The sequence below is a fragment of the Planococcus citri genome, chromosome 1 (genome assembly GCF_950023065.1).
Source record: "Planococcus citri chromosome 1, ihPlaCitr1.1, whole genome shotgun sequence".
Classification (NCBI taxonomy): domain Eukaryota; kingdom Metazoa; phylum Arthropoda; class Insecta; order Hemiptera; family Pseudococcidae; genus Planococcus; species Planococcus citri.
The window spans coordinates 63,837,777-63,857,301 of NC_088677.1; the positions used below are offsets into that span (position 1 = coordinate 63,837,777).

A 19,525-nucleotide genomic window follows, 5' to 3' on the forward strand; every position below is an offset into this window, starting at 1 on the left:
TCGATTGTTAACTTATTTCCAAAATCAATTTGTGTGGAAATCACCATTGAATGAGTAAGAGTAATGTAAAAATAAATTCTAAAGAATTAACACCTAATTCGAATTTTAAGCATTTTTTTTTTTTTTTTGATTTTTGAATCGTCTTAATATCTCAGCCAGTTTTAACGTCATTCAAGTAAGTAGGTATGTATTGACTGTTTTCTATCCTAATATAGTTCAAGTGTTCACAGACTACAGGTTGTGAAACTATCCTCTTTTTCCTCCTTCTTCCCCCCCCCCCCCCCAAATGATGAAATGAAAATTTGAGCATTTCCAGTATTCTTCAAATTGAAAATTAAACCTCACAAAATTGGCTTTACACAGATTTCATTCGATTTCGGTACAAGATGCATGAATGAAAACAGAAACTTTGCACACTTTAATAAGGTTTTCAGCCGACATGTGCTTTTTTTCGATTTTCAATTCTTCCCTCCTTTTATTTACGTATTTTTGTTTTCAAATGAGAAGAAGATTAAGTATTTACAAAATTTCGAGTTTAGTCAACTTGGACATTAACTTCAGTTTTATAGAACATGAACAAATTCGAAAATGAAGATTAAGTTCTTCAACAGAAATATCTCTCATCATCTATTTCTGCGAAGTTTCTGAGAAGTTTGAAAATGAAATGTCTGCGGAAATTCTCAACAGAAAACTGAAAGTATATTTTAACCAGTAGGTAATGTTTTCCAATTGATCCTCTTCCACTTGGAACAGAGGATGAAAAATGCAGTTAACGATGGAAGTGCTTGTTAATTAAATCCACTTGAGAATATGAATTCGAATGTAGATCGGAGAATTTGTACATATGTAAAACTGATTAAAGATGAAATTATTCGGTGGTATAATCCAAACAATTAGACCAATTTCAAAGTATAATGGATTCATAAGTCTACAACACGTTATTTTAAAGACGATACAAAACAGTGATTAGAAAAAGAATTTGAAACATAAAATTACAAATTAATCAATCAATCAACTTTATTCCTAACTTCCTAAGTATTCGTCACTCAAAGACGAAACCCACAACAAAAATACAAAAATGATAACACCAAAAGATATCGATGAGTTCAAAGAACCTGTTCGAAAATACGAGTATAAAAAATCGACTGAAACATATCGGGAACAGATTCGAAATTGTGAAAAATACACGAAATCAAAAGCATTTACTTAGATGTAGGGTATACCTATGGAAAAACATTAGAGGATGGATCATGTTTGATTCTGAAAATTATTGAACTTCCTCTCCTCTACCCTTGGAAAATGAATCCAAACCACAGAGAAAAAATCAAAAACAATGGTTCCAAATTTTTCTTTAGTACTTCCAATATCGAAGTCTTACAATTAGAAAGATTCCAGTCCAAAGTACTTCGTAAAATAACAAGCGCTCCCTGGTACATTCGAAACGAGACGTTGCGTAATGACCTTAATTTAATACTGTTAAAAAAGAAATATCAATTTACAGTACAAATTACCAAAAAAGAATGGCAAAGCACACGAATAGCCTAATTCTAGAACTAGTTAATCCTAATGACACATATAGACTAAATAGATATCATATAGTGACCTAAAATCTAGATTTACTTAGTTTTATTCAATTTGTAGAGGTTGAAAATCCTCAATTCCTGTAAAGCTAAATGTTACTATGTAACAGATTGCAGTAAATATACCACTACTAGGAAAAAATTAAAAACATTGCTATTTTCTAGCAAAAATCGCCTATGTAAGTTATTGAATTCATTTTTACTCTCGTTATCCACAATTTTTTATATTCCTAATGAAACAGGCATTTTTTCATTTCATTTTGTTGAGAATTTTTTCATTACTTTTTATTAAAATTTCAACAAAATTCACAACTTTTATTATATTACCTGCAGTGCACAGGTCACCCCGCCAAACTTCCAATTCGAGCTTTCGAGCACTAATTTATTCACAATTTTTATTGAGAGGTAGGTACGAGTATTTTTTGGCATCACTCGATGGATAGAATAATTTTCGAGCATTATTAATTCATTTGTATCATTTATAGATCTAGCACATCCGACTTAAACAAACTCATGTTCGCAATTCACATCGTGGCTCAAATCGTCATCTCAACTGGTTTAAATCCTACTATAGGGAGTGGATCATTCAGATTATGGCTCCCTCATTGCACCTGAGCTGAAATATCGTGTTGGGATTACAATGGAAGATAGATCAAAAGATCAGTGAAAATAGTTAACATTCTTCCACAAGCATTAGCTAGATTTTTTCAAAGCTGACCGGTGAGAAGAAGTTTACTATAACCGGGAACCTCATGAAGTGCCCCCGGGGGATTTGGTTGTAAAGTGGTCTCAACGGAATGGTAGCTCTTGGCCCAAGTACCACACTATTGAAATTTTAGATGTCAGTTTTGAGTTTAACTCTCACAGTAAAATTTTGAATTTTCAAACTGTCAAAAATCGCTACTCCGACGGTCAGGTTTTTCCCACGGTGTTGTCGTGGGAAAATTCTGGCTCACGCGCTTCCGCAAGGGACTTGTTTCATTTTCCCAATTTAACTAAATTTTTCATACTACATCTTTCCAGGATTATTCCAATTTACATTGAAAATTAATAATTTGAATAATCTTTGAAAAATATAGGCTAATATGAAAAATTTAGCTGAAAAGGACAATAGTAAATGCTCCTTGGGCAAGCGCGTGGGTCAAAATTTTCCCACGGCCCTGCTGTGGAAAAAACCTGAGCTTCGGGGTAGCGGTTTTTGAAAATTTGAAAATTTTAAATTTTACTGTGAGAGCTGAACTTGTGGTGCTTTAGCCAAGGGCTACCACAGAGACCACTTTCCATCTAAATCCCTGGGGGACACTTCATGAGGTTCCCTAGTAAGTGTTTTCGATGTACATACGCCAATTTAGAAGACTCGCCCAGACTTCGACGAGCCTATCAGGAGGCATATTTCACTTTGAACTGGCATTGGGATTATCCAATAGATAAAAAAAGCAAAAAAGCATGTCTTATTACAAAATAATCTACTTTCATACAAGACAATCGGCATAATACAACAGGCAAATCATAATTTTAGATTTGAGGACTATTTTTACTGTACCCCTACCCCCAAAAAATCACAACCAATTTTCCAATTTCTCTTTTCCACACGAACATTTACATCTTTGCATTTTCTGCCTTTTACTTTCCTTTGACCCTACGTTGGGACGTCTTAAATTTCGCTTCATATTCGCATCACTTCGACAGTTCTTTCGATGAAAACAAAATTTTCAGAAGTTAGAAACTTCATTTCAAACCTAACCACCAAATTTAGTCCTATACAATAAATTGAATGACTTTACGTAGGCTTAGGTACGCACCTACATGATGAAGATGGAGAAATTGCAACCTAAGCATTTACTCGAATTACCTCAACATGAATCAATGACCAGACACCTCTGATTCTATGATCCATGAACTCATCGCTGATCAATTCATCTGTCAATCAGATCAGTCATCGAGATCAAAGTATACCGCAGATAAACCCTTCCAAATACACAACTCCGAGTTCGGAGTTCGTATAACTACATAATACATCTACACATGGTACACAATACGCATATACACATGAAAATCACACTGCAGCTCTAAAACAATCGCCCACTTGTTGCATCCGGAGCTTCTCCCGCTACTCGGATGCTACCAACGGACCAATGTTTATCAAGCTTTTTAATCGATAGCGAGGCGGAGCGCTTTTTCATTGGTTTATAACCGCGAACACCGCCAACATGTGCTATGTATTCGACTGATAACACCTTAAAAATTACACAGCCAAGACTGTGAGGCATTTGACTAATATCAGCTGTTTGTTTATTCGACAGTAATTCCGACCATACTGGTGCGCATTCAGGTATTACATTCGCGCGTTACAAGGTGTTTACCAATTTACACACGTGTATTTTTTAAACCATTTTCCATTTTTATCTCTTGAAAAAAAAAATAATAATAAATAAATAAAATAATGATTTAAACGATTAAAACATTATTGTTTCGTCTTTAACGAGAAGTAGTTTTGCGAATATGAGTGCGAATAAATTAATTATACCGGGCGTCAATAACGAAGGCCATATAAAAAGGCCTATGAACGCTTTTATGGTTTGGTCGCGAGGTCAAAGGCGTAAAATGGCTCAAGAAAATCCAAAGATGCATAATTCGGAAATTTCAAAACGGCTCGGAGCGGAATGGAAATTACTAACTGAGATGGAAAAGAGACCTTTTATCGACGAAGCTAAAAGATTAAGGTAAATTTAATCTCCTACTCTTAATTGTAGGTATTCGATCTAGGTAGTCGTATTTTTAATATACCTCGTGTAATTGGTAAAATTTTCAAAATTCGAGAAGTTATAATCGACCCGCCAACTCAAGACCCCTATTTCGATTACAGTAAAAAGCTCTTCCAGAATCCGCAATAAAAAAACAGATCTTAGTTCAATTTCAATGGACTCTACCAGCTACCTACTGGAATCCTAGTTATATAGTAATCTAATCTGAAAAAAATTATCATGACAAAATATTTCTCCAGCTACCCAGGAAGCACGGGGAGGGGGTCACAAAAGTAAAAATTCCAGTATCTCATAACAGGAAGAGAGGAACAAAAAAAAAGTGGATATTCCCTCTTGATTGGGTTACTTAGATACCTACCTATATGTATAATCATACCAAAATCATAAAAAGTTTCTAATACTTTTTTTTTTTTTTTTTTTTTGATTGAATGCACCCTTATATACCTATTTTTGTTGATGATCATTTTTGATGAAAATTTAAATTACGTATCAATTTTTTCAAACGAGAAATCTGTCAAAAAATAGGTACCTATGGTAAATTCAAAAACTAAATAGACAAAAGAAAAAATAAACGATTTTCGTATCGTAATGATGTGTCTGACACTGATAGTAAGTAGTCTTCGCCTTTTCAATCCCATTGAAGAAATTTTCAAGTACGATCTCTTTTGAACAAGCTCTCATCACCATGATTTGAATTTGAAACAAACAGAGCCCAACTTTGGAACTTACACACGCACGATCTTTTCATAAGATTCCCTAATTGAAATACATTTTGTATATTTCGTATATTTTCAGGGAATATTCATTCTCACTTTTCAAATCAGACGTTTACTAATATGTAGTACCTACATTATTCAACTATAAAAATGGCCTAATGAGATTTTCGATGAATTGTAATTTTTATTTCCCGAGCGAAGCGAGAGAAGTTACTCAAAATTATTGAAACTCGTATAGGTATTTTACGTGTTAAATATATGTAGTTAGGTACTACTTATTGTATCCTTTTTTTTTAAATCAGACATTAAAAAACTTACTCGTATCATTTTTCAAATTTTTTTCTTTTTTTCATTTTTCTTTTTTTTTGTGTGTAAGTTCATTAAGTATCATAATCATAAAATACCAAACATTTCATTGAATGGTGAATTGTTTTTTTTTTCAATTTTAAAATTGATCAGATTTGAAGCATATTTTTATGTTTTTACACTACCTGAGGCAAAAATTCAGTAATTTTTCAATTTTGTATGCTTTCGTGCAAGGGAAATTCTCAGGGAGACCATTTCTTTGAAATAAAAATAAAAATGAAAATTTTTCTTCGTAACATTACGAAATAAAAAAACGTAAAATTCAAAAAGGAAAGAGCTAAAGATCAATTTTCGTTCTCAAATGACTCAGAAATTGAGAAGTAGCACTAATCAGAAAGGTATAGGAAATTGAAAAAACCTGGTCACCAGGACCTAGGCTCGATTAGAATTTCAAAATAAGGTTTCAACAGATGAGTTTCCATTTACAAGTACAATACGCCCGGGTAACCATAATTCATTAGTTGAATAATTAATTTCTGATCATCAAAAGAACCTCTTGGATACGTTGAGATATGGAATTTAAAACGATGAATTCAGTTATAGATAAATTTCTATGTGCTCGTATTCGAGGAATGATCCATCCCCAATGAGTTCAAGAAAAAAAAGATGAAGGAAATCGAAGTGGATTACACTCAAAAAATTACTCTTCATGTGATCTAGAAATGAAACAGATAATGTAACCTACAAGCACGTAAAAAATTCTCTCCATCGATGCCTTGAAATGCTTCTCAATTTCAAAAAGTGAATGGTGAATTTAAAAAACCTGAAATAGAGTCAAATCACAGACTCGAATGAGCACGATTACTCAGACCCCTTCCTGTTTTGACATGGATTTGTTTTTTTGGGGGGAGGAGGAGAAGAGGTCTGTCAAAAATTTTCAAGACCCTAGCTGATCTCCGTCACATGAATTTTAGGACACTGACTTCTGAAAATTTGGAAAAAATTGATCAATTTCTGCAATGTCAAAATACACATACCTATACTTATATAAATACCTCAATCATTCAAAAACTTGGAAAAGATGTGGCAAAATTTTCAACATTACAGTATGCCAAACTTAGCCCGGGTATATATGTAAGTTTGGAAAACTTGATCTCTCTGACATTTTTGGTAGGTAACTTCGAATCGAAGTAACTTTTGAAAATTCAAAAAAAAGATTGTCTGTTTTTCAAAACTATGGAAAAAAATTACGATAAGTTCTCGATATTACGTCAGGCTTTTGAAAATTTTTGTGAAAAATGACTAATATCTGATATTCTTATAGCAAGAATAAAGCAGCTTTTTAGATACTTATCATGTCCAATTTTAATTTGTTCGCTGCTCTTTTCTACACGATTCTCATCCGGTCAAATAGCCTAGTTGAGCTTGATCCTTCGCCACAGTGGAATGAATTTCGCTTATAATTTGTCTAGAAACAATTGCCATCATAAAACAGCAGATCGTTCCAAAAATTAAGGCCCCTATTCCAATAATCACGTACCTACCCATGTACTCGTATTATACAAATCAATTTCAAGAAACACCGATGAATATTAATCTCGTTATTATACGATGAACAAGCTGTTTTCTTGTATCGAAATCAAAACTTGAAAGAAAATTCAATACCTGTACATCTAAACCTACTTCTATGCACTTCCTCAACAACAAACACCATCGGTAAAAAAAAATCATTCGAATTGTGTGGTAAAATGAAATGAATTAGGAACATATGAGTCCAATGATTAAAGATCAGAAGCATCGGAAAGTGAAATCGGAGCATACCTGAAGTATTATACACAGACACACTTGAAAAGAATAAATTTCAATTCAAAGAAACATCGTGAACCCGACAATAGGAAATAATATAGCACAATAATTATTAATGGTACTGCGGCCAAACCTAATCAATGACTCGTTGTTTATTTACCATGTTGACATAACCAGCCAATATTTAGAGTCAAACACCCTTTCATTTTCTTTCTTCGTCGAAATTAATAGAATAGATACATGACGTCTCATCGAGTACCTACTTCGTAGTATATGAAGCACGAATCATCTTATAAAAACTGGTCAGTTTTACGCTGAGATTTGAATTGAAAAATGTCCATTTGTGGGTTTCAATTGACGATGAGAGAAAGAGGCATTCTTTGAGAAAAAAGTTTCCGAAAGAATAAATTCCGACTATGAAGCTCATTCGTACGGTACAGCCTATACAGGGTAAGGTATTATGCCTCGCTTATTTCTGTCTGTGTTCGTTGATGGCATGGTCAATCAGATCGAACAAAGTAAGATCATTTTTGGAACAGATGGCTGAGAAATTTATTGAATCACTTGAAAATCGATACCAATTGGATCGAGTGCGACTGAGAGACACTCAAGAAAGAATCACAGAATATAAAAATATACTCTCACATGTTTCAAATCAATCCCAAACACCTTATTCCCCTCCCTCTCCATCGCTTTTATAAAATTCCAGACAAACGAACATACTAACAGTATACAAAAAAATTAACACATCGACTCTAAGAAACCTATTAAGTCAAGCCCAAAAACAATGAAAAAGTCAATTTTCTTCCACTCGAGTACTCGACAAAACGACCTCTACACCAAAGGAGTTCGTATTGTGAAAATAATTATAACTTAAATCTCGAGCCACCAAATTGGAACACGTGAAACGTGCATTACTACACCAACATAGACGAGGAAGAAAAAGAAAAAAAAAAGAAAATAATCAGTTGTGCAAACGAGCGAACAATATAAATGAAATAATCAATTGAAACTGCGATTATGTAAGAGGGGTTAAAGGATCAATCTTCGTACACACTAAATAATATCTCTTCGTTTAATATCCACTTACAACCCCTCGTATATAGTTGTAAAATCTCAATGAGAGGGTTAGACTATTTACAGGTCTTATTAGGAACCCTTGGTGAATTGTGTGTGTGTGGATGCGATGTGCGAATGCGACCCTTCTACATACCAATCGTCTAGCATAATATATCACAGAAATCAACTCGACGACGATGTGTTTTCCTATATAATACACATAAAGAAGTTTTTTCACGCTTATAAAATTTACATCGGATGGGTTTTCTAGATGACTACTCGTAACGTAGTAGGTGAGGTGAACTTTGGTTACATAGTATCTGTTGCTGGTGGGGTAATAACTTTGGTTTTGTTTTATTTTTGAACGAATTTTTACCCAACAAGATCCCCATTACGTGGTTGAGGTTAGACTTTTACCAATTCGTGATCGAGTTTTTTTTTATTCGTGATGATGACCCTCGACCTATGACAATTGACAATGGGGTGAAAAGTCTGGTGTAAAGTTTACCCTTGACAGAGGCGAGCTTTTGGAATTTGATTCTGTGACGAGGATGTTTTTTATTTCGGTATTTTCATGGCGTATACTCAACTTCCGTTTGAGCTTTATTATTAAATGAGTAGATTTATTCTTCAAGACGAGAAAATATACCAATGGACTTCAACCCAAATTTCAAAAAACCATGGGCTTTTTCATAGGTAAAATGATTTTTATAATTCGACATTTTAACGATAGGTATTACAGAAGCATGTGAAAAATATCTCGTCGAAAAATCTCATATAAATTTGGTTAATGGTTATAGAATGTGAATGATAACCTCAGTTGACGAACTATCCCAAAATGCTTCAATTGAGATCATGTAAAATACACAGTTGAAAAATATGGACGAATGATCCAGCACAGAGGATTTTCAAAAATAAAATAATAAAATTTTCCGCACGTCGACCTCTTTGAGACTGTTTTCTAATTGCGAATCTAATTTTTCTTAAATGAAAATTTCGCAACTATTCTATTCTGAGAATTTTCAATTTTTTCAAAGTGCTTCTCTTCTTTCCAACCATTTGAAAAAAAATGAAAATTTTGAAGAGTAAAGTTATGAAATTTACAATTACGTACACAAAAATGGATAACGGGGAGACGTAACTCTCTTATGAGAATTTTTTTTAAAAAATCCAGAAAAAGAACATTGAAGATTTTTGAAAAATGATTTTTCAGATCAATCAAAGATTAATAGGTACCTATCAATTTACCTACCAATTTTTTCAGCTTAAAAATGTTAAAATATTGGCTTTTTTGAACTATTAGGCATTCATGATACACATTCGACATTTTTAGGTATTGTATACCTAGACCTACTCTTACTTAACCACACAGGAAACACAAAACACTATCGATATTCCCAGAAATGAGTTATCATTCGGATACGTCCATGTTTACGTATAGGTATAGGTAGCTATAGGAAAGTAAATATGACACGTAGGTATAATACGAGAGTAGGTATAGTATAGGTAACTCATCCTCATGATGAACAGTTGAAAAAAAGAGATTATCTCAAGGTTATGAGAAATATATACTGCATTTGCTCAAACTAAAAAAAAAAAAAAATACTACGGTCAATCGTAAAAACTCGCCAATTTTTCATATTTTCTCCATGCCAACTTGACCAAGAACACATCATTGATCATTTGTTACTTAATTGTTGGTGTTTTTTTTACGAGTTCACCAATAACTATTCGTATAGAATATAAATTTATGAAAAAAAGATGTCTCTAAGAGAAAAACTGCGAGATTGGCTAATAGTGAAAAACTATCTCGGAAAAATTTTGAGCTTTCATGCTGCCGTAGGGATGGAATAAAAGGGGATTCAAAATTACAAAATGTCGAAATCTGAAAGCTTTCTGCTCTGTTCCTCTCACAGCTGCAGAGCTCGAATTCCCTCCCTCCCCCGCATCACCTTCAAATTGAATCATTCCATAAGGTATTCGTGTTTGGGAAGCGTTTCTCCTGCCAATTTTTGCAGGAATTGAAGCTGAATCAACTAATTTGTCAGAAGTAGATAGTACCTATTTTTATAGTATCGTTAACCTACAAAATCTTGGGATGGGTAAGCCATTTTTTTTTTTTTTTTTTTTCGAAGTTAACAATAGATGTAGGATGTAGGTAATGGAAAATTAAGAACATAAGACGTAATAAAACAATTCAAGTTAGGTCTGAAAAAAAATGGGAAGAAGATCAAAACAGAGTATTTCGTTCTTTGGCGCATTATTTTATAAATCAAATCTCACACCCGAAGAAAAAAATTCACAGTTGTTCTAATAAAGATACAGAAAATAACTGCGACGATTTTACTTATACTCTCCCATTATTTAACGTGAGCATAAAGAATGTCACTTTCATTAAATTTTGTGAAAAATGCATTAAATTGCCAGGAAAAAAAATTCAAAAGAATGTTTCAATTCGATATCTTCAAAAAAAGGACACGATTTTATCCATCATAAAATTATCAACAGCAAATTTTCGTCATTACTTTTCTCAGAAACACAAAAAATTGAATTCAATTTTCATCCTATGGAATATTTTTTCGTGAAAAATAATGCTACACTTCATCATGAAATTTTTATCAGTAGGTACACTCACTGAAGTTGGAATTTTATTATGTTGAAATTATTATGATCTAGGAAAATAATAGAACTTGCGCTTCACTTTCTCTTTCTTTTTTCTTCAAATCAAATTTTACAACAGTATTGAAAGAAAAATCTGTGGATTTGCGTTGCATTGAAGGGTGCACACGTGAAGAGGAGAAAAGTTCAAAAATACTCAATATGCTCAACAATAAGGTAGTGATAGGAATTCGACTCAATTACTCAGAAAAAAATTAGCTTTTTCGGTTTACCTTCTACCCAATTTGTTTTAGGAAAAATGGCTCAGTTCCTGAAGTTTGTAGTACATACTCGTATTTGAGATTCGGCGTCGACCTGATAGGTCATTGCTATCGAACTTCAATACCATTTTTCGGGTCCTACTGAGCGATTGAAAATTTGATGATCATTTTTTTTGAATTTTGAGAGTAAATTCAAGGTTTGAAAATTTCATCTTCGGAAGTGTTTTGCAATAATCAAGCCAAAACATTGAAAGATACATATCATTTCTGAAACTGGGAAAATATCATGGAATGCAGTAGTGCCAATCTTTTGGCCATGATTCCGAATTTCAAAAAAACAAAATTTGATAGGTTTTTGGCTATTTCTCTCGATTTTTCAAAATTGGCAAATATGACCAAAAAATTGGCACTACTGCATTTTAAAGTGCATAAATAATATTGCAAGTTTCAGAAGTTATATCTTTCGATGTTTCGGCTTAGGTAATTATTGTGAAATATTTCAGAAGAAAAAATTTTCAAAACACGAATTTACCCCCCCCCCCCTTCCAAACAAAAATATTTGCAAATTTCCAAAGTGGTATTGCATTTTGTTAGCAATGGTCTAAGTAAACGCAGAATCTCAAATACTATCTTTTGAAACTAGGCCATTTTTCACAAAACAGGTCAAGTATAAAGGTATAGAGCGAAAGAAATCATGATTTTTTTCTAAAATGCCCTTGTCCGAGGACCCATATCTCGCTTCTCAGAGCTCCTCCGGTACTAAAAAATTTCCTAAATGACCTTCAACTCAAAATAAAAATCCTTCATCATTTTTTTTTTCGCGATTCACCTCACTCAAAAAATTGCCCAGTTGAAAATAATTTCATCAATCCAAACGAGGAAAGATACAATTTTCTCGTATACCTATTATATCTCCCAGACAAAAAAATTATGACTTTTTCATGACCTATTTTCACATTTTTACCGCATGAAAATACACCCCCCCCCCCCAAAAAAAAAAATTAAATTACTTGAAACTGTGAGGAAATCGAACATGGTTGCCATTTTTCACAGGATCAAAAAGTAGGTGTTTCAGTGTCTTCATTTTTCTGATTTTTTGAACAAATTTTTGATTTTTTTTTCATTTTATGGGCTTCTTAAAAAATGTTCTATTGTGTTTCGAGCAAAGTTCATGACTTTCATGATCGTTGGACACGCTGCAGTGATTTACCTATCGAAGTAATCACTCAAACCATCTACATTCCCACCTAGTCGGAGCTGCTACCAAATACTGATTCTACAATTTTCCCAATTCAATCTTCAACATTTTCATGATCTTTTTCTCTGCCTTCATTTGAATTATTTCCCTTGCGTCGCACGGGCAATAAACCTCGAAATTCGTTGAAAATCACTTTTGCAGCCTAGTTGAATAGGGATTGAAGAGAGGAAAAATCGTTCACAAAACTCAATTTCAGTTGGAATTTATTCATCAAAATCAGAAATCAAAATAATTTCCATCGAGAAATTGAAATTTTGGGAAAATGACGCCAGTGGCAAAAGCTAAAAAAAAGTTACCAAACCCGACATCTGGTGTAAAAATAAATTGAAAAGGGCCATGAACGGAATTTTTCACCATTTATCTGACTTCGGCAGTTCTACTCTCATTTCGAAAAAAGTACCTAAAAAGAATGAGAAAATTGGCAAAAGGAATTTTATGCCAATTTAGTCATTTCTTTACAAAAATTCATACTAAAAATATTACGCGTCGATAATCAGGAAAACAACACAAATTACAAAAAATGAAAAAAATAACTCTCGATTTCCAACAATGTTGAAACCGCAGGAACACCGAATCATTATCAACACCTCAACAGCATTTTTCTTTCAAAAAAATAAAAAACAGCAGGCAGTAAAATAGCCCGATTGGCGATTACAATACAAACCACCACAAATGGGTACATTTCGACTGATTCGTAGCTCACACAATCGTGTACTTTCATGAATTGGGGAAGGTGGAGGGGGTGAGAGAAATGAGATTAAATTGACACGATCGTCCATATAAATATTCGTAACATTTTCAGTTAGCCTTGCTGAAAAAAAAACAATCCAGGTGTCAAAAACGAAACGTATAGTATCGAAACCAGAAACATTACCCATCCGAACAAAATAATTTATATTCTCATCTCGCTAACGCGCTTTCGATGTCGGGAAAAATTCGACGACAAAACGAAAGAAGAATGAAAAAAAAAAATGGTACAAAAATCAAAACCCATAAAAACATTTCTTTTTTATACTCCGAAACGAACGTGAATAGCACAGGTCTTGGTGAAAATTGCTGACTTGGAAAAAAAAGTAAAAAAAAAGAAGAGAAACCACATATCGACATATCGTGTATTTTTCTCCTCTCCACCTCCTTCGTCGTCGATCAATCCATACTTGATTTTAAATTGGTCGACACACCGACATGACACAACGAAGTGTGAGGAAAATTCATGGCTGGTGCGGGTGCGGATGCAACAAACGTATACCGCAGCGAGCGTGTTACAACAATAAGAGTTTAATTATCATTTAATACTTTTCTATACACACACACTTGTCGATGATGATGATGATGGTACAACGTAGTACAATACAAAACGCCTTTGTCGTACGCTTTTATGTTCGACGTTTACGCTTTAAAACGAACGATTGTGACAATAAAGTTGTCTAAACAGCTTAATCCTATTTAGCAGAATTAATTCGAAAAAGGAAAATCTTCGGGTATTAATTATCCATTGTTTATGGTATATTCGCGTCGCTCGCGAGGGTATCGATACGCCATATAGACGTCTTTCTCTCTCTCTCTGTTACTCGGCAGCGCAATAGCTTAATTGCTGAGATTCTTACGACAAAATAACACAGTCACGTCGTTTTCATTTACAGGGCTTTGCACATGAAAGAGCACCCGGACTATAAATACCGTCCACGACGAAAACCGAAGCCACTTCTGCAGCAAAAAAAGGAAACCAAATATAACGATTGTCCGGTAGATAACGTATCGTTTGCACGCAATCCTTTCTTCCCACCTCACCATTCGTTCAGCGAAACGGACTTCAAACTTTCCAGAGCTCTGTTCTCATCTCTACACTACCCATTTTATCAATCAGCGGCCAAGTTCCACCCTTCGGACGCCAGCAATTGCAAAATATCCACCGATTTCACGCTGCAAGCTTTATACGGTACGTCGTATTATTCGCAAGCTGCTGCAGCCGCTGTTGCCGCGTCTTGGCCATCTATACCAACGACCCATTGCGGCGTCTCATGTATAAATTGCACCTCATCGTCGCCGGGCGACGAAGTCTGCAGAAAGTCGTCTCCATCGCCGGACAGATTATCCGAAAGTTCTACCTTGAAAAGACCTATAGCTTGTTTGGTGATGAAACAGCGTGAAAATGGGTTCTCGCCTCCGGCATCGCACGTTATATGAAAACCACTCCCGGTTCTCCCCGCAGAATCCACGGTCACGCGGGAGAACTTGGGTTCGTCAACATTCTGGCCGAGCAACTTTTCGCAGTATTGGTCAACACCGCCTTTGTCGTTCGCTACCGCAGCAGCCGCCGCCGGATTACAATCGTCCTTACATGATACTCATAATCAGCAAACGTCGCCTACGGATTTGAGTAATTCGTAAGAGCTGGTAAGTGTAGTATGTATTGGGTGCCCTTTTAATGTGGAGGCACGATATCGACAATCAAAATCTGGTTTGGTGTGATCTGCTCGGTGTATTGGTGTCAAAAAAAGAGGGCTTTGCAAATTGAAAAACCACATATCAGCGATCGATGTTTTTAAGGGGAGAAAAAGGACAATAATTGACTACTATTTGATCAAAGAAGGGAAGAGGATGTCGGGGAATTCATAGTTTATTGTAGAATGACAAGCAACATGAATCTGGGGTCAAAACTAAGGCAAAATTTTTCTGCATAAAAAACTTTCGAGAACGATTACGATTCAATTAAAAAACAAAAGAAAGAAGCCATAAAACAAAAAAAATGCAATAAAAGAGAAAAATGATACCAAAGAAGAACTGAAACGATATCAAGTAAGCATTCGCAAGAGGCCTCAATTTTTCAAAAAATGTAAAAAATTGTATAAGTTGCCAAAAACGTTTCTGTTTAAACAAAATTTTAAGGGTTTTTTCTTTTTGTTGTAAATTAAAAATGGCTGACTTTTTTTTAGAAACAAATCATAAAGTTACACTTTTTTTCAGTAGCATCGGTATTCAAAAAAAAAATTCTCAAACAATTTTTTTTCCAAAAAACCCATAATTTTTGACCCAAGCAATAAAGAAAAAAAACTTACAATTTCATTAGGTAGAAACTTTTTCTCAAATTTTTATAATTTATGCATTTTTTCCAAACATTGAAGAATTTTGAGCTTTCAGAAGATACTTACGTGATTATAATCAAAATTATTTTTTTTAAATTTCTAATAAGTATGCTCTTCAGTCCTCAAGAGACATTTTTTCGCAGTATAGGAATTCTCAAAAACTTAATTTCGTTATTTTCGACTCACCTTACCTGTATAAGTTAGAATTCCTCTACTTTCACTTTTTCAAATTGAGAGAGCAATTAAGTCGCCAGATTTAAATCTTGAAAGTCAGGAGAATGTACGTGAGCTCCATAAAGTGGACTTGATGATGTTAAAATGCGCGTAAATGAATGTTACTTGCTTATATTAGTGATTTTCAACATGAAAAGTTGTCCAACAAATTGAAAAACAGAACAAAAAAGGGACAATTTCTCAAATTTTATTTGAAAGGAAGGAGGAAGGGATTCAATTATTACTATCAATTTTTTTCACTACTTAAGAAAGCATTTCGATTTTTTTTTTCAATTCAAAATTTTCAGATTTCTGATCTTTTCTCCCAAATTTATCATCACTTGAGAGAAAATTTTCAGAAAAATTTACAAAATAAAGGAAGAATAATTTGAAAAATTCAAAAATTGTCGATTTAAAATATTTTTTAAAAAAAGTCATTTTCCCAAAAATACCGCAATATTTTTCAGAAAGGGAGTCGCAAAATTTGGGTTCCATTGAAAAATAGAAAAAAAGACGAAAGCAGGACAATTTCTCAAATTTTATTCGAATGGAAGGGGAGGGGTTCAATAATATTACAATTGATTTTTTCACTAATTCTAAGTACTTACTTACGAAAGAATTTCAATTTTCTTCAATTCAAAATTTTCAGATGTTAAAATCCTTTCTTCAAAATTTATCACCCCTTGAAAGAAAATTTTTGGAAATTCAAATTTTCAAAATATGGGCAGAATAAATGGGAAATTCAAAAATGTTTGATTTAAAATTTAAAAAAACAAGTCATTTCCACAAAAATACCTCATTATTTTTCAGAAGAGGAAGTCTCAACATTTTTGTTCCACGATTCCACGATTAAAAAATAGAAAAGAGTGAGTAGGTACGAAATGTCAACATCACCATTTCACGAGTTAAGTGGAGTACCAGTATTGGGAACCTCGGGAAGGTACAGTCTATGTCTATTACATTTTTGAGCCTTCATTCGTCTCTTATCTCTTTCAAATGGAAAATCAGGAGTTGAAACAGGTGACAAAATAATTTTCAATTCAGTTTTATAAAAATATGAAGGAAATTTCGAAATTGGTGGAAGAATGTGGGATCCATTTTCGATCACACAATACAGCTCATGTCAGTTGAATTATTGAAAGCAAATCGCAAGTGATTTTCTTGGCATAATTCTTCTACTACATATTTTACAGATTCTAAATCCCGGTTTGCCCTGCTGCTTCCATATTTCTGAAATTTTCATAAAAATGAAATTTTTCTTCCGAATTTCATTAATTTTCGAAATTTAAATTAGAAAGTTGAACTCAGAGAGTCACTGAAACACTGAGAAATACCGAATGGGGCGATTGCAGGTCAATATTTCAAAAACAGTACCCGCCCTCTTACCCCTCACATACCAAGATTTTTTTTTATTGGACTTTTGTAAACGTAGAAAATGTAAAAGGAACAAAAATCTCTCACACCTTTACACGTTCAAACACGCCAATCTACCAATATCGAAAAAAAAAACTTCAAGGATTCACGAGCAGGTCAATTACACCACATACCACTTGTAAAATAGACACACTGAAAATCCTAAAAATCGATCTCAAAACCTACATACGTTTTTTTTTATTACCATACATCGTAAAAATACCCGAGCAATCGATATATTTATCATTTTTTTCACGACATAATTACCAACAATTACCTAAAATTCCAAAGAAACAGTTACATAATTAGTGTTGTAAATTTTAAGTAGGATTTAAAAAAAAACATAGAAAGGTATAAATAAATGTACATTTATTTCAAGTGCAATTTGTCTATATTTGAATCGCTATTCCTACAGCAATATTTTGTGTATGCTTTTACAAATATAGTAATTAATATTTTGTATGTAACTATAGTTATAAAAGTATAATTTATTTGTTAAATAATGATTGTAGATTTAGTATTTCGTAGATTTTGTTTTCTTGTTACGTATATTTTGTTTCAATTTTCGATTGTATTTATTATTTTTTTTTTTCGCGGGGGGTATTATTATATTTTGTTTTTTTCCATGAATTATAAATACGGTAATTGGTTCGAAAATGTGTCATATTTTTTTCCACCTAGTGTGAGCAGAAAATGGTGAAATTAAGTATCGAATGGAAAACCAATCACATAAAGGTACATTGTATGTATATATCTAGGCTTCTTGGGATATTCGATAATGTATCTACCTAATATAGGTTTTAAAAAAATGGGGAACTTGTAAATCACCCATCAGAAAATTTCTTTATTTTGAGAATTTGAGAGACCAAAGATACGGAAAAGAAGATTTTCGTTTATTTTGTAAATTCAATCCTGGTTCTTGTAAGCATATTTCATAATTTCCATTTTCATAATACATGATTCTGTTCATACTAAAGTTTCAGTGATCCAGGTAGGTTAAATAGGATGTTGTGTTGTTTTGGAGCCCATATTCTTCTGGGAGTGTTTTTCTTGGTGTGTGAAATGTTGAGATGATATGAAACATTTCTGAGGAATCAGTCAATTTAAAAAAAATTGAATTTCACGCTTCTCAAAAATATTTTTCTAAAAAGGAACTGATTCATATCAGACTCACGAACAACGATTCCCTGATTCGATACAAAAAATCGACATCATCACAGCCCACACTAGGAAAGTTAGAAATTAGACTCAAACACACAAATCATTTCAATTTTTCAATCAACTTCTCGTAAGTATACCTATCAAAAAAAACGGTACACTCAAATCTGAGAATAAAATAACCCCTTCCTCCCCTGCTTCATTTTTCATTAACAGCAAAAATCATACTCATACACCTACAGTACACTCTCGAGCAACAAAACGTGATTAAAATAAAGATAAAAAGACTACTTTAGGTACTGTACTACACATCTCCCCGTCGTCGATCCGCGGGAAAAAAAAGAGAAATGGCACGCGAAAATATAAAATAGTAACTCGTGGAACAATTCTGCAAAACAAAATGCATTAAATAAAAGACCATGTATATTGTACACCATAATAAAGGATATAGTATAGAATAAGGAAAAAAATACGACAATTTATGCATTGTGGCGGTGTCTGTTGAAAAGATAAAATGGTAAAATTGGTTCGCGGTTTTACTTATAAACTGCGAACACAAACAACGCAGAAAAAGAGGGCGGTAATGCGCGCTCCAAAATAAAGATATTACGGCCCCCTTTTTATTATATTACGAGAAGCCAGACGTCGCACGGTGAGCGGGTGAAAGTGTAGTTATCTGAAAGAGAAAGAAGAAAGAAAATAAAGGAAATGAAAAGAAAAGATAGTGTATTCCCTATTATATTCTCGAATAATATAGTCGTGCTGCGTTATCAGCTGTCTTCCATGCCACAATAATATAACGTTTTTCTCAACACTTTGGTCTCGTGTATTTCGTTATATATATACTGTGAATATTTTCCAAAATGCGTTTAACCCTGGCTTCTTCCCTTTCTTACTTCCCCCCCCCTCTTTCTCTTTTTCTTCATTTCTCTCGTCGTCGTTGTAGTATATCGTGTATAAGTATACAACACTGAAGGCAATATGTCTTTGAATTTTTTTTTTCGAACAAGGTTCAAGGGCTGCCTTTGGATTTTTTGAAGGGGGGGGGGGGATTGATTTGTCAACTTAGTTTGAAAAATGCATTTTCCAAAATGGAACTTTTTAAATGATAATTGATTGTATATTACATCAATTTAGATGCGGAAAAATCGAAATATCTCCGTCCCATCTCCAATCCCCATTCAAAAATGCTCGAAGAACTAAACATCGGTCATGGAGCAAAATTCTGTAAAAAATGCTCACAAGGGAACCTTTTGAGGTGTCACACAGCACACTCCGATTTAAAC

General features: G+C 33.6%; 1 protein-coding gene across 1 annotated transcript; it reads left to right on the forward strand.

The window, feature by feature from the left end:
- The first annotated feature begins 3,739 nt into the window (after positions 1 to 3,739).
- LOC135833284 (transcription factor sox-3-like) lies at positions 3,740 to 17,737 on the forward strand. The gene is made up of 2 exons (XM_065347003.1): positions 3,740 to 4,303; positions 14,013 to 17,737. Exons 1-2 carry the CDS (start codon positions 4,083 to 4,085, stop codon positions 14,554 to 14,556), a joined length of 765 nt encoding a protein of 254 aa, XP_065203075.1. The 5' UTR covers positions 3,740 to 4,082; the 3' UTR covers positions 14,557 to 17,737.
- The last annotated feature ends 1,788 nt before the right edge of the window (positions 17,738 to 19,525 follow it).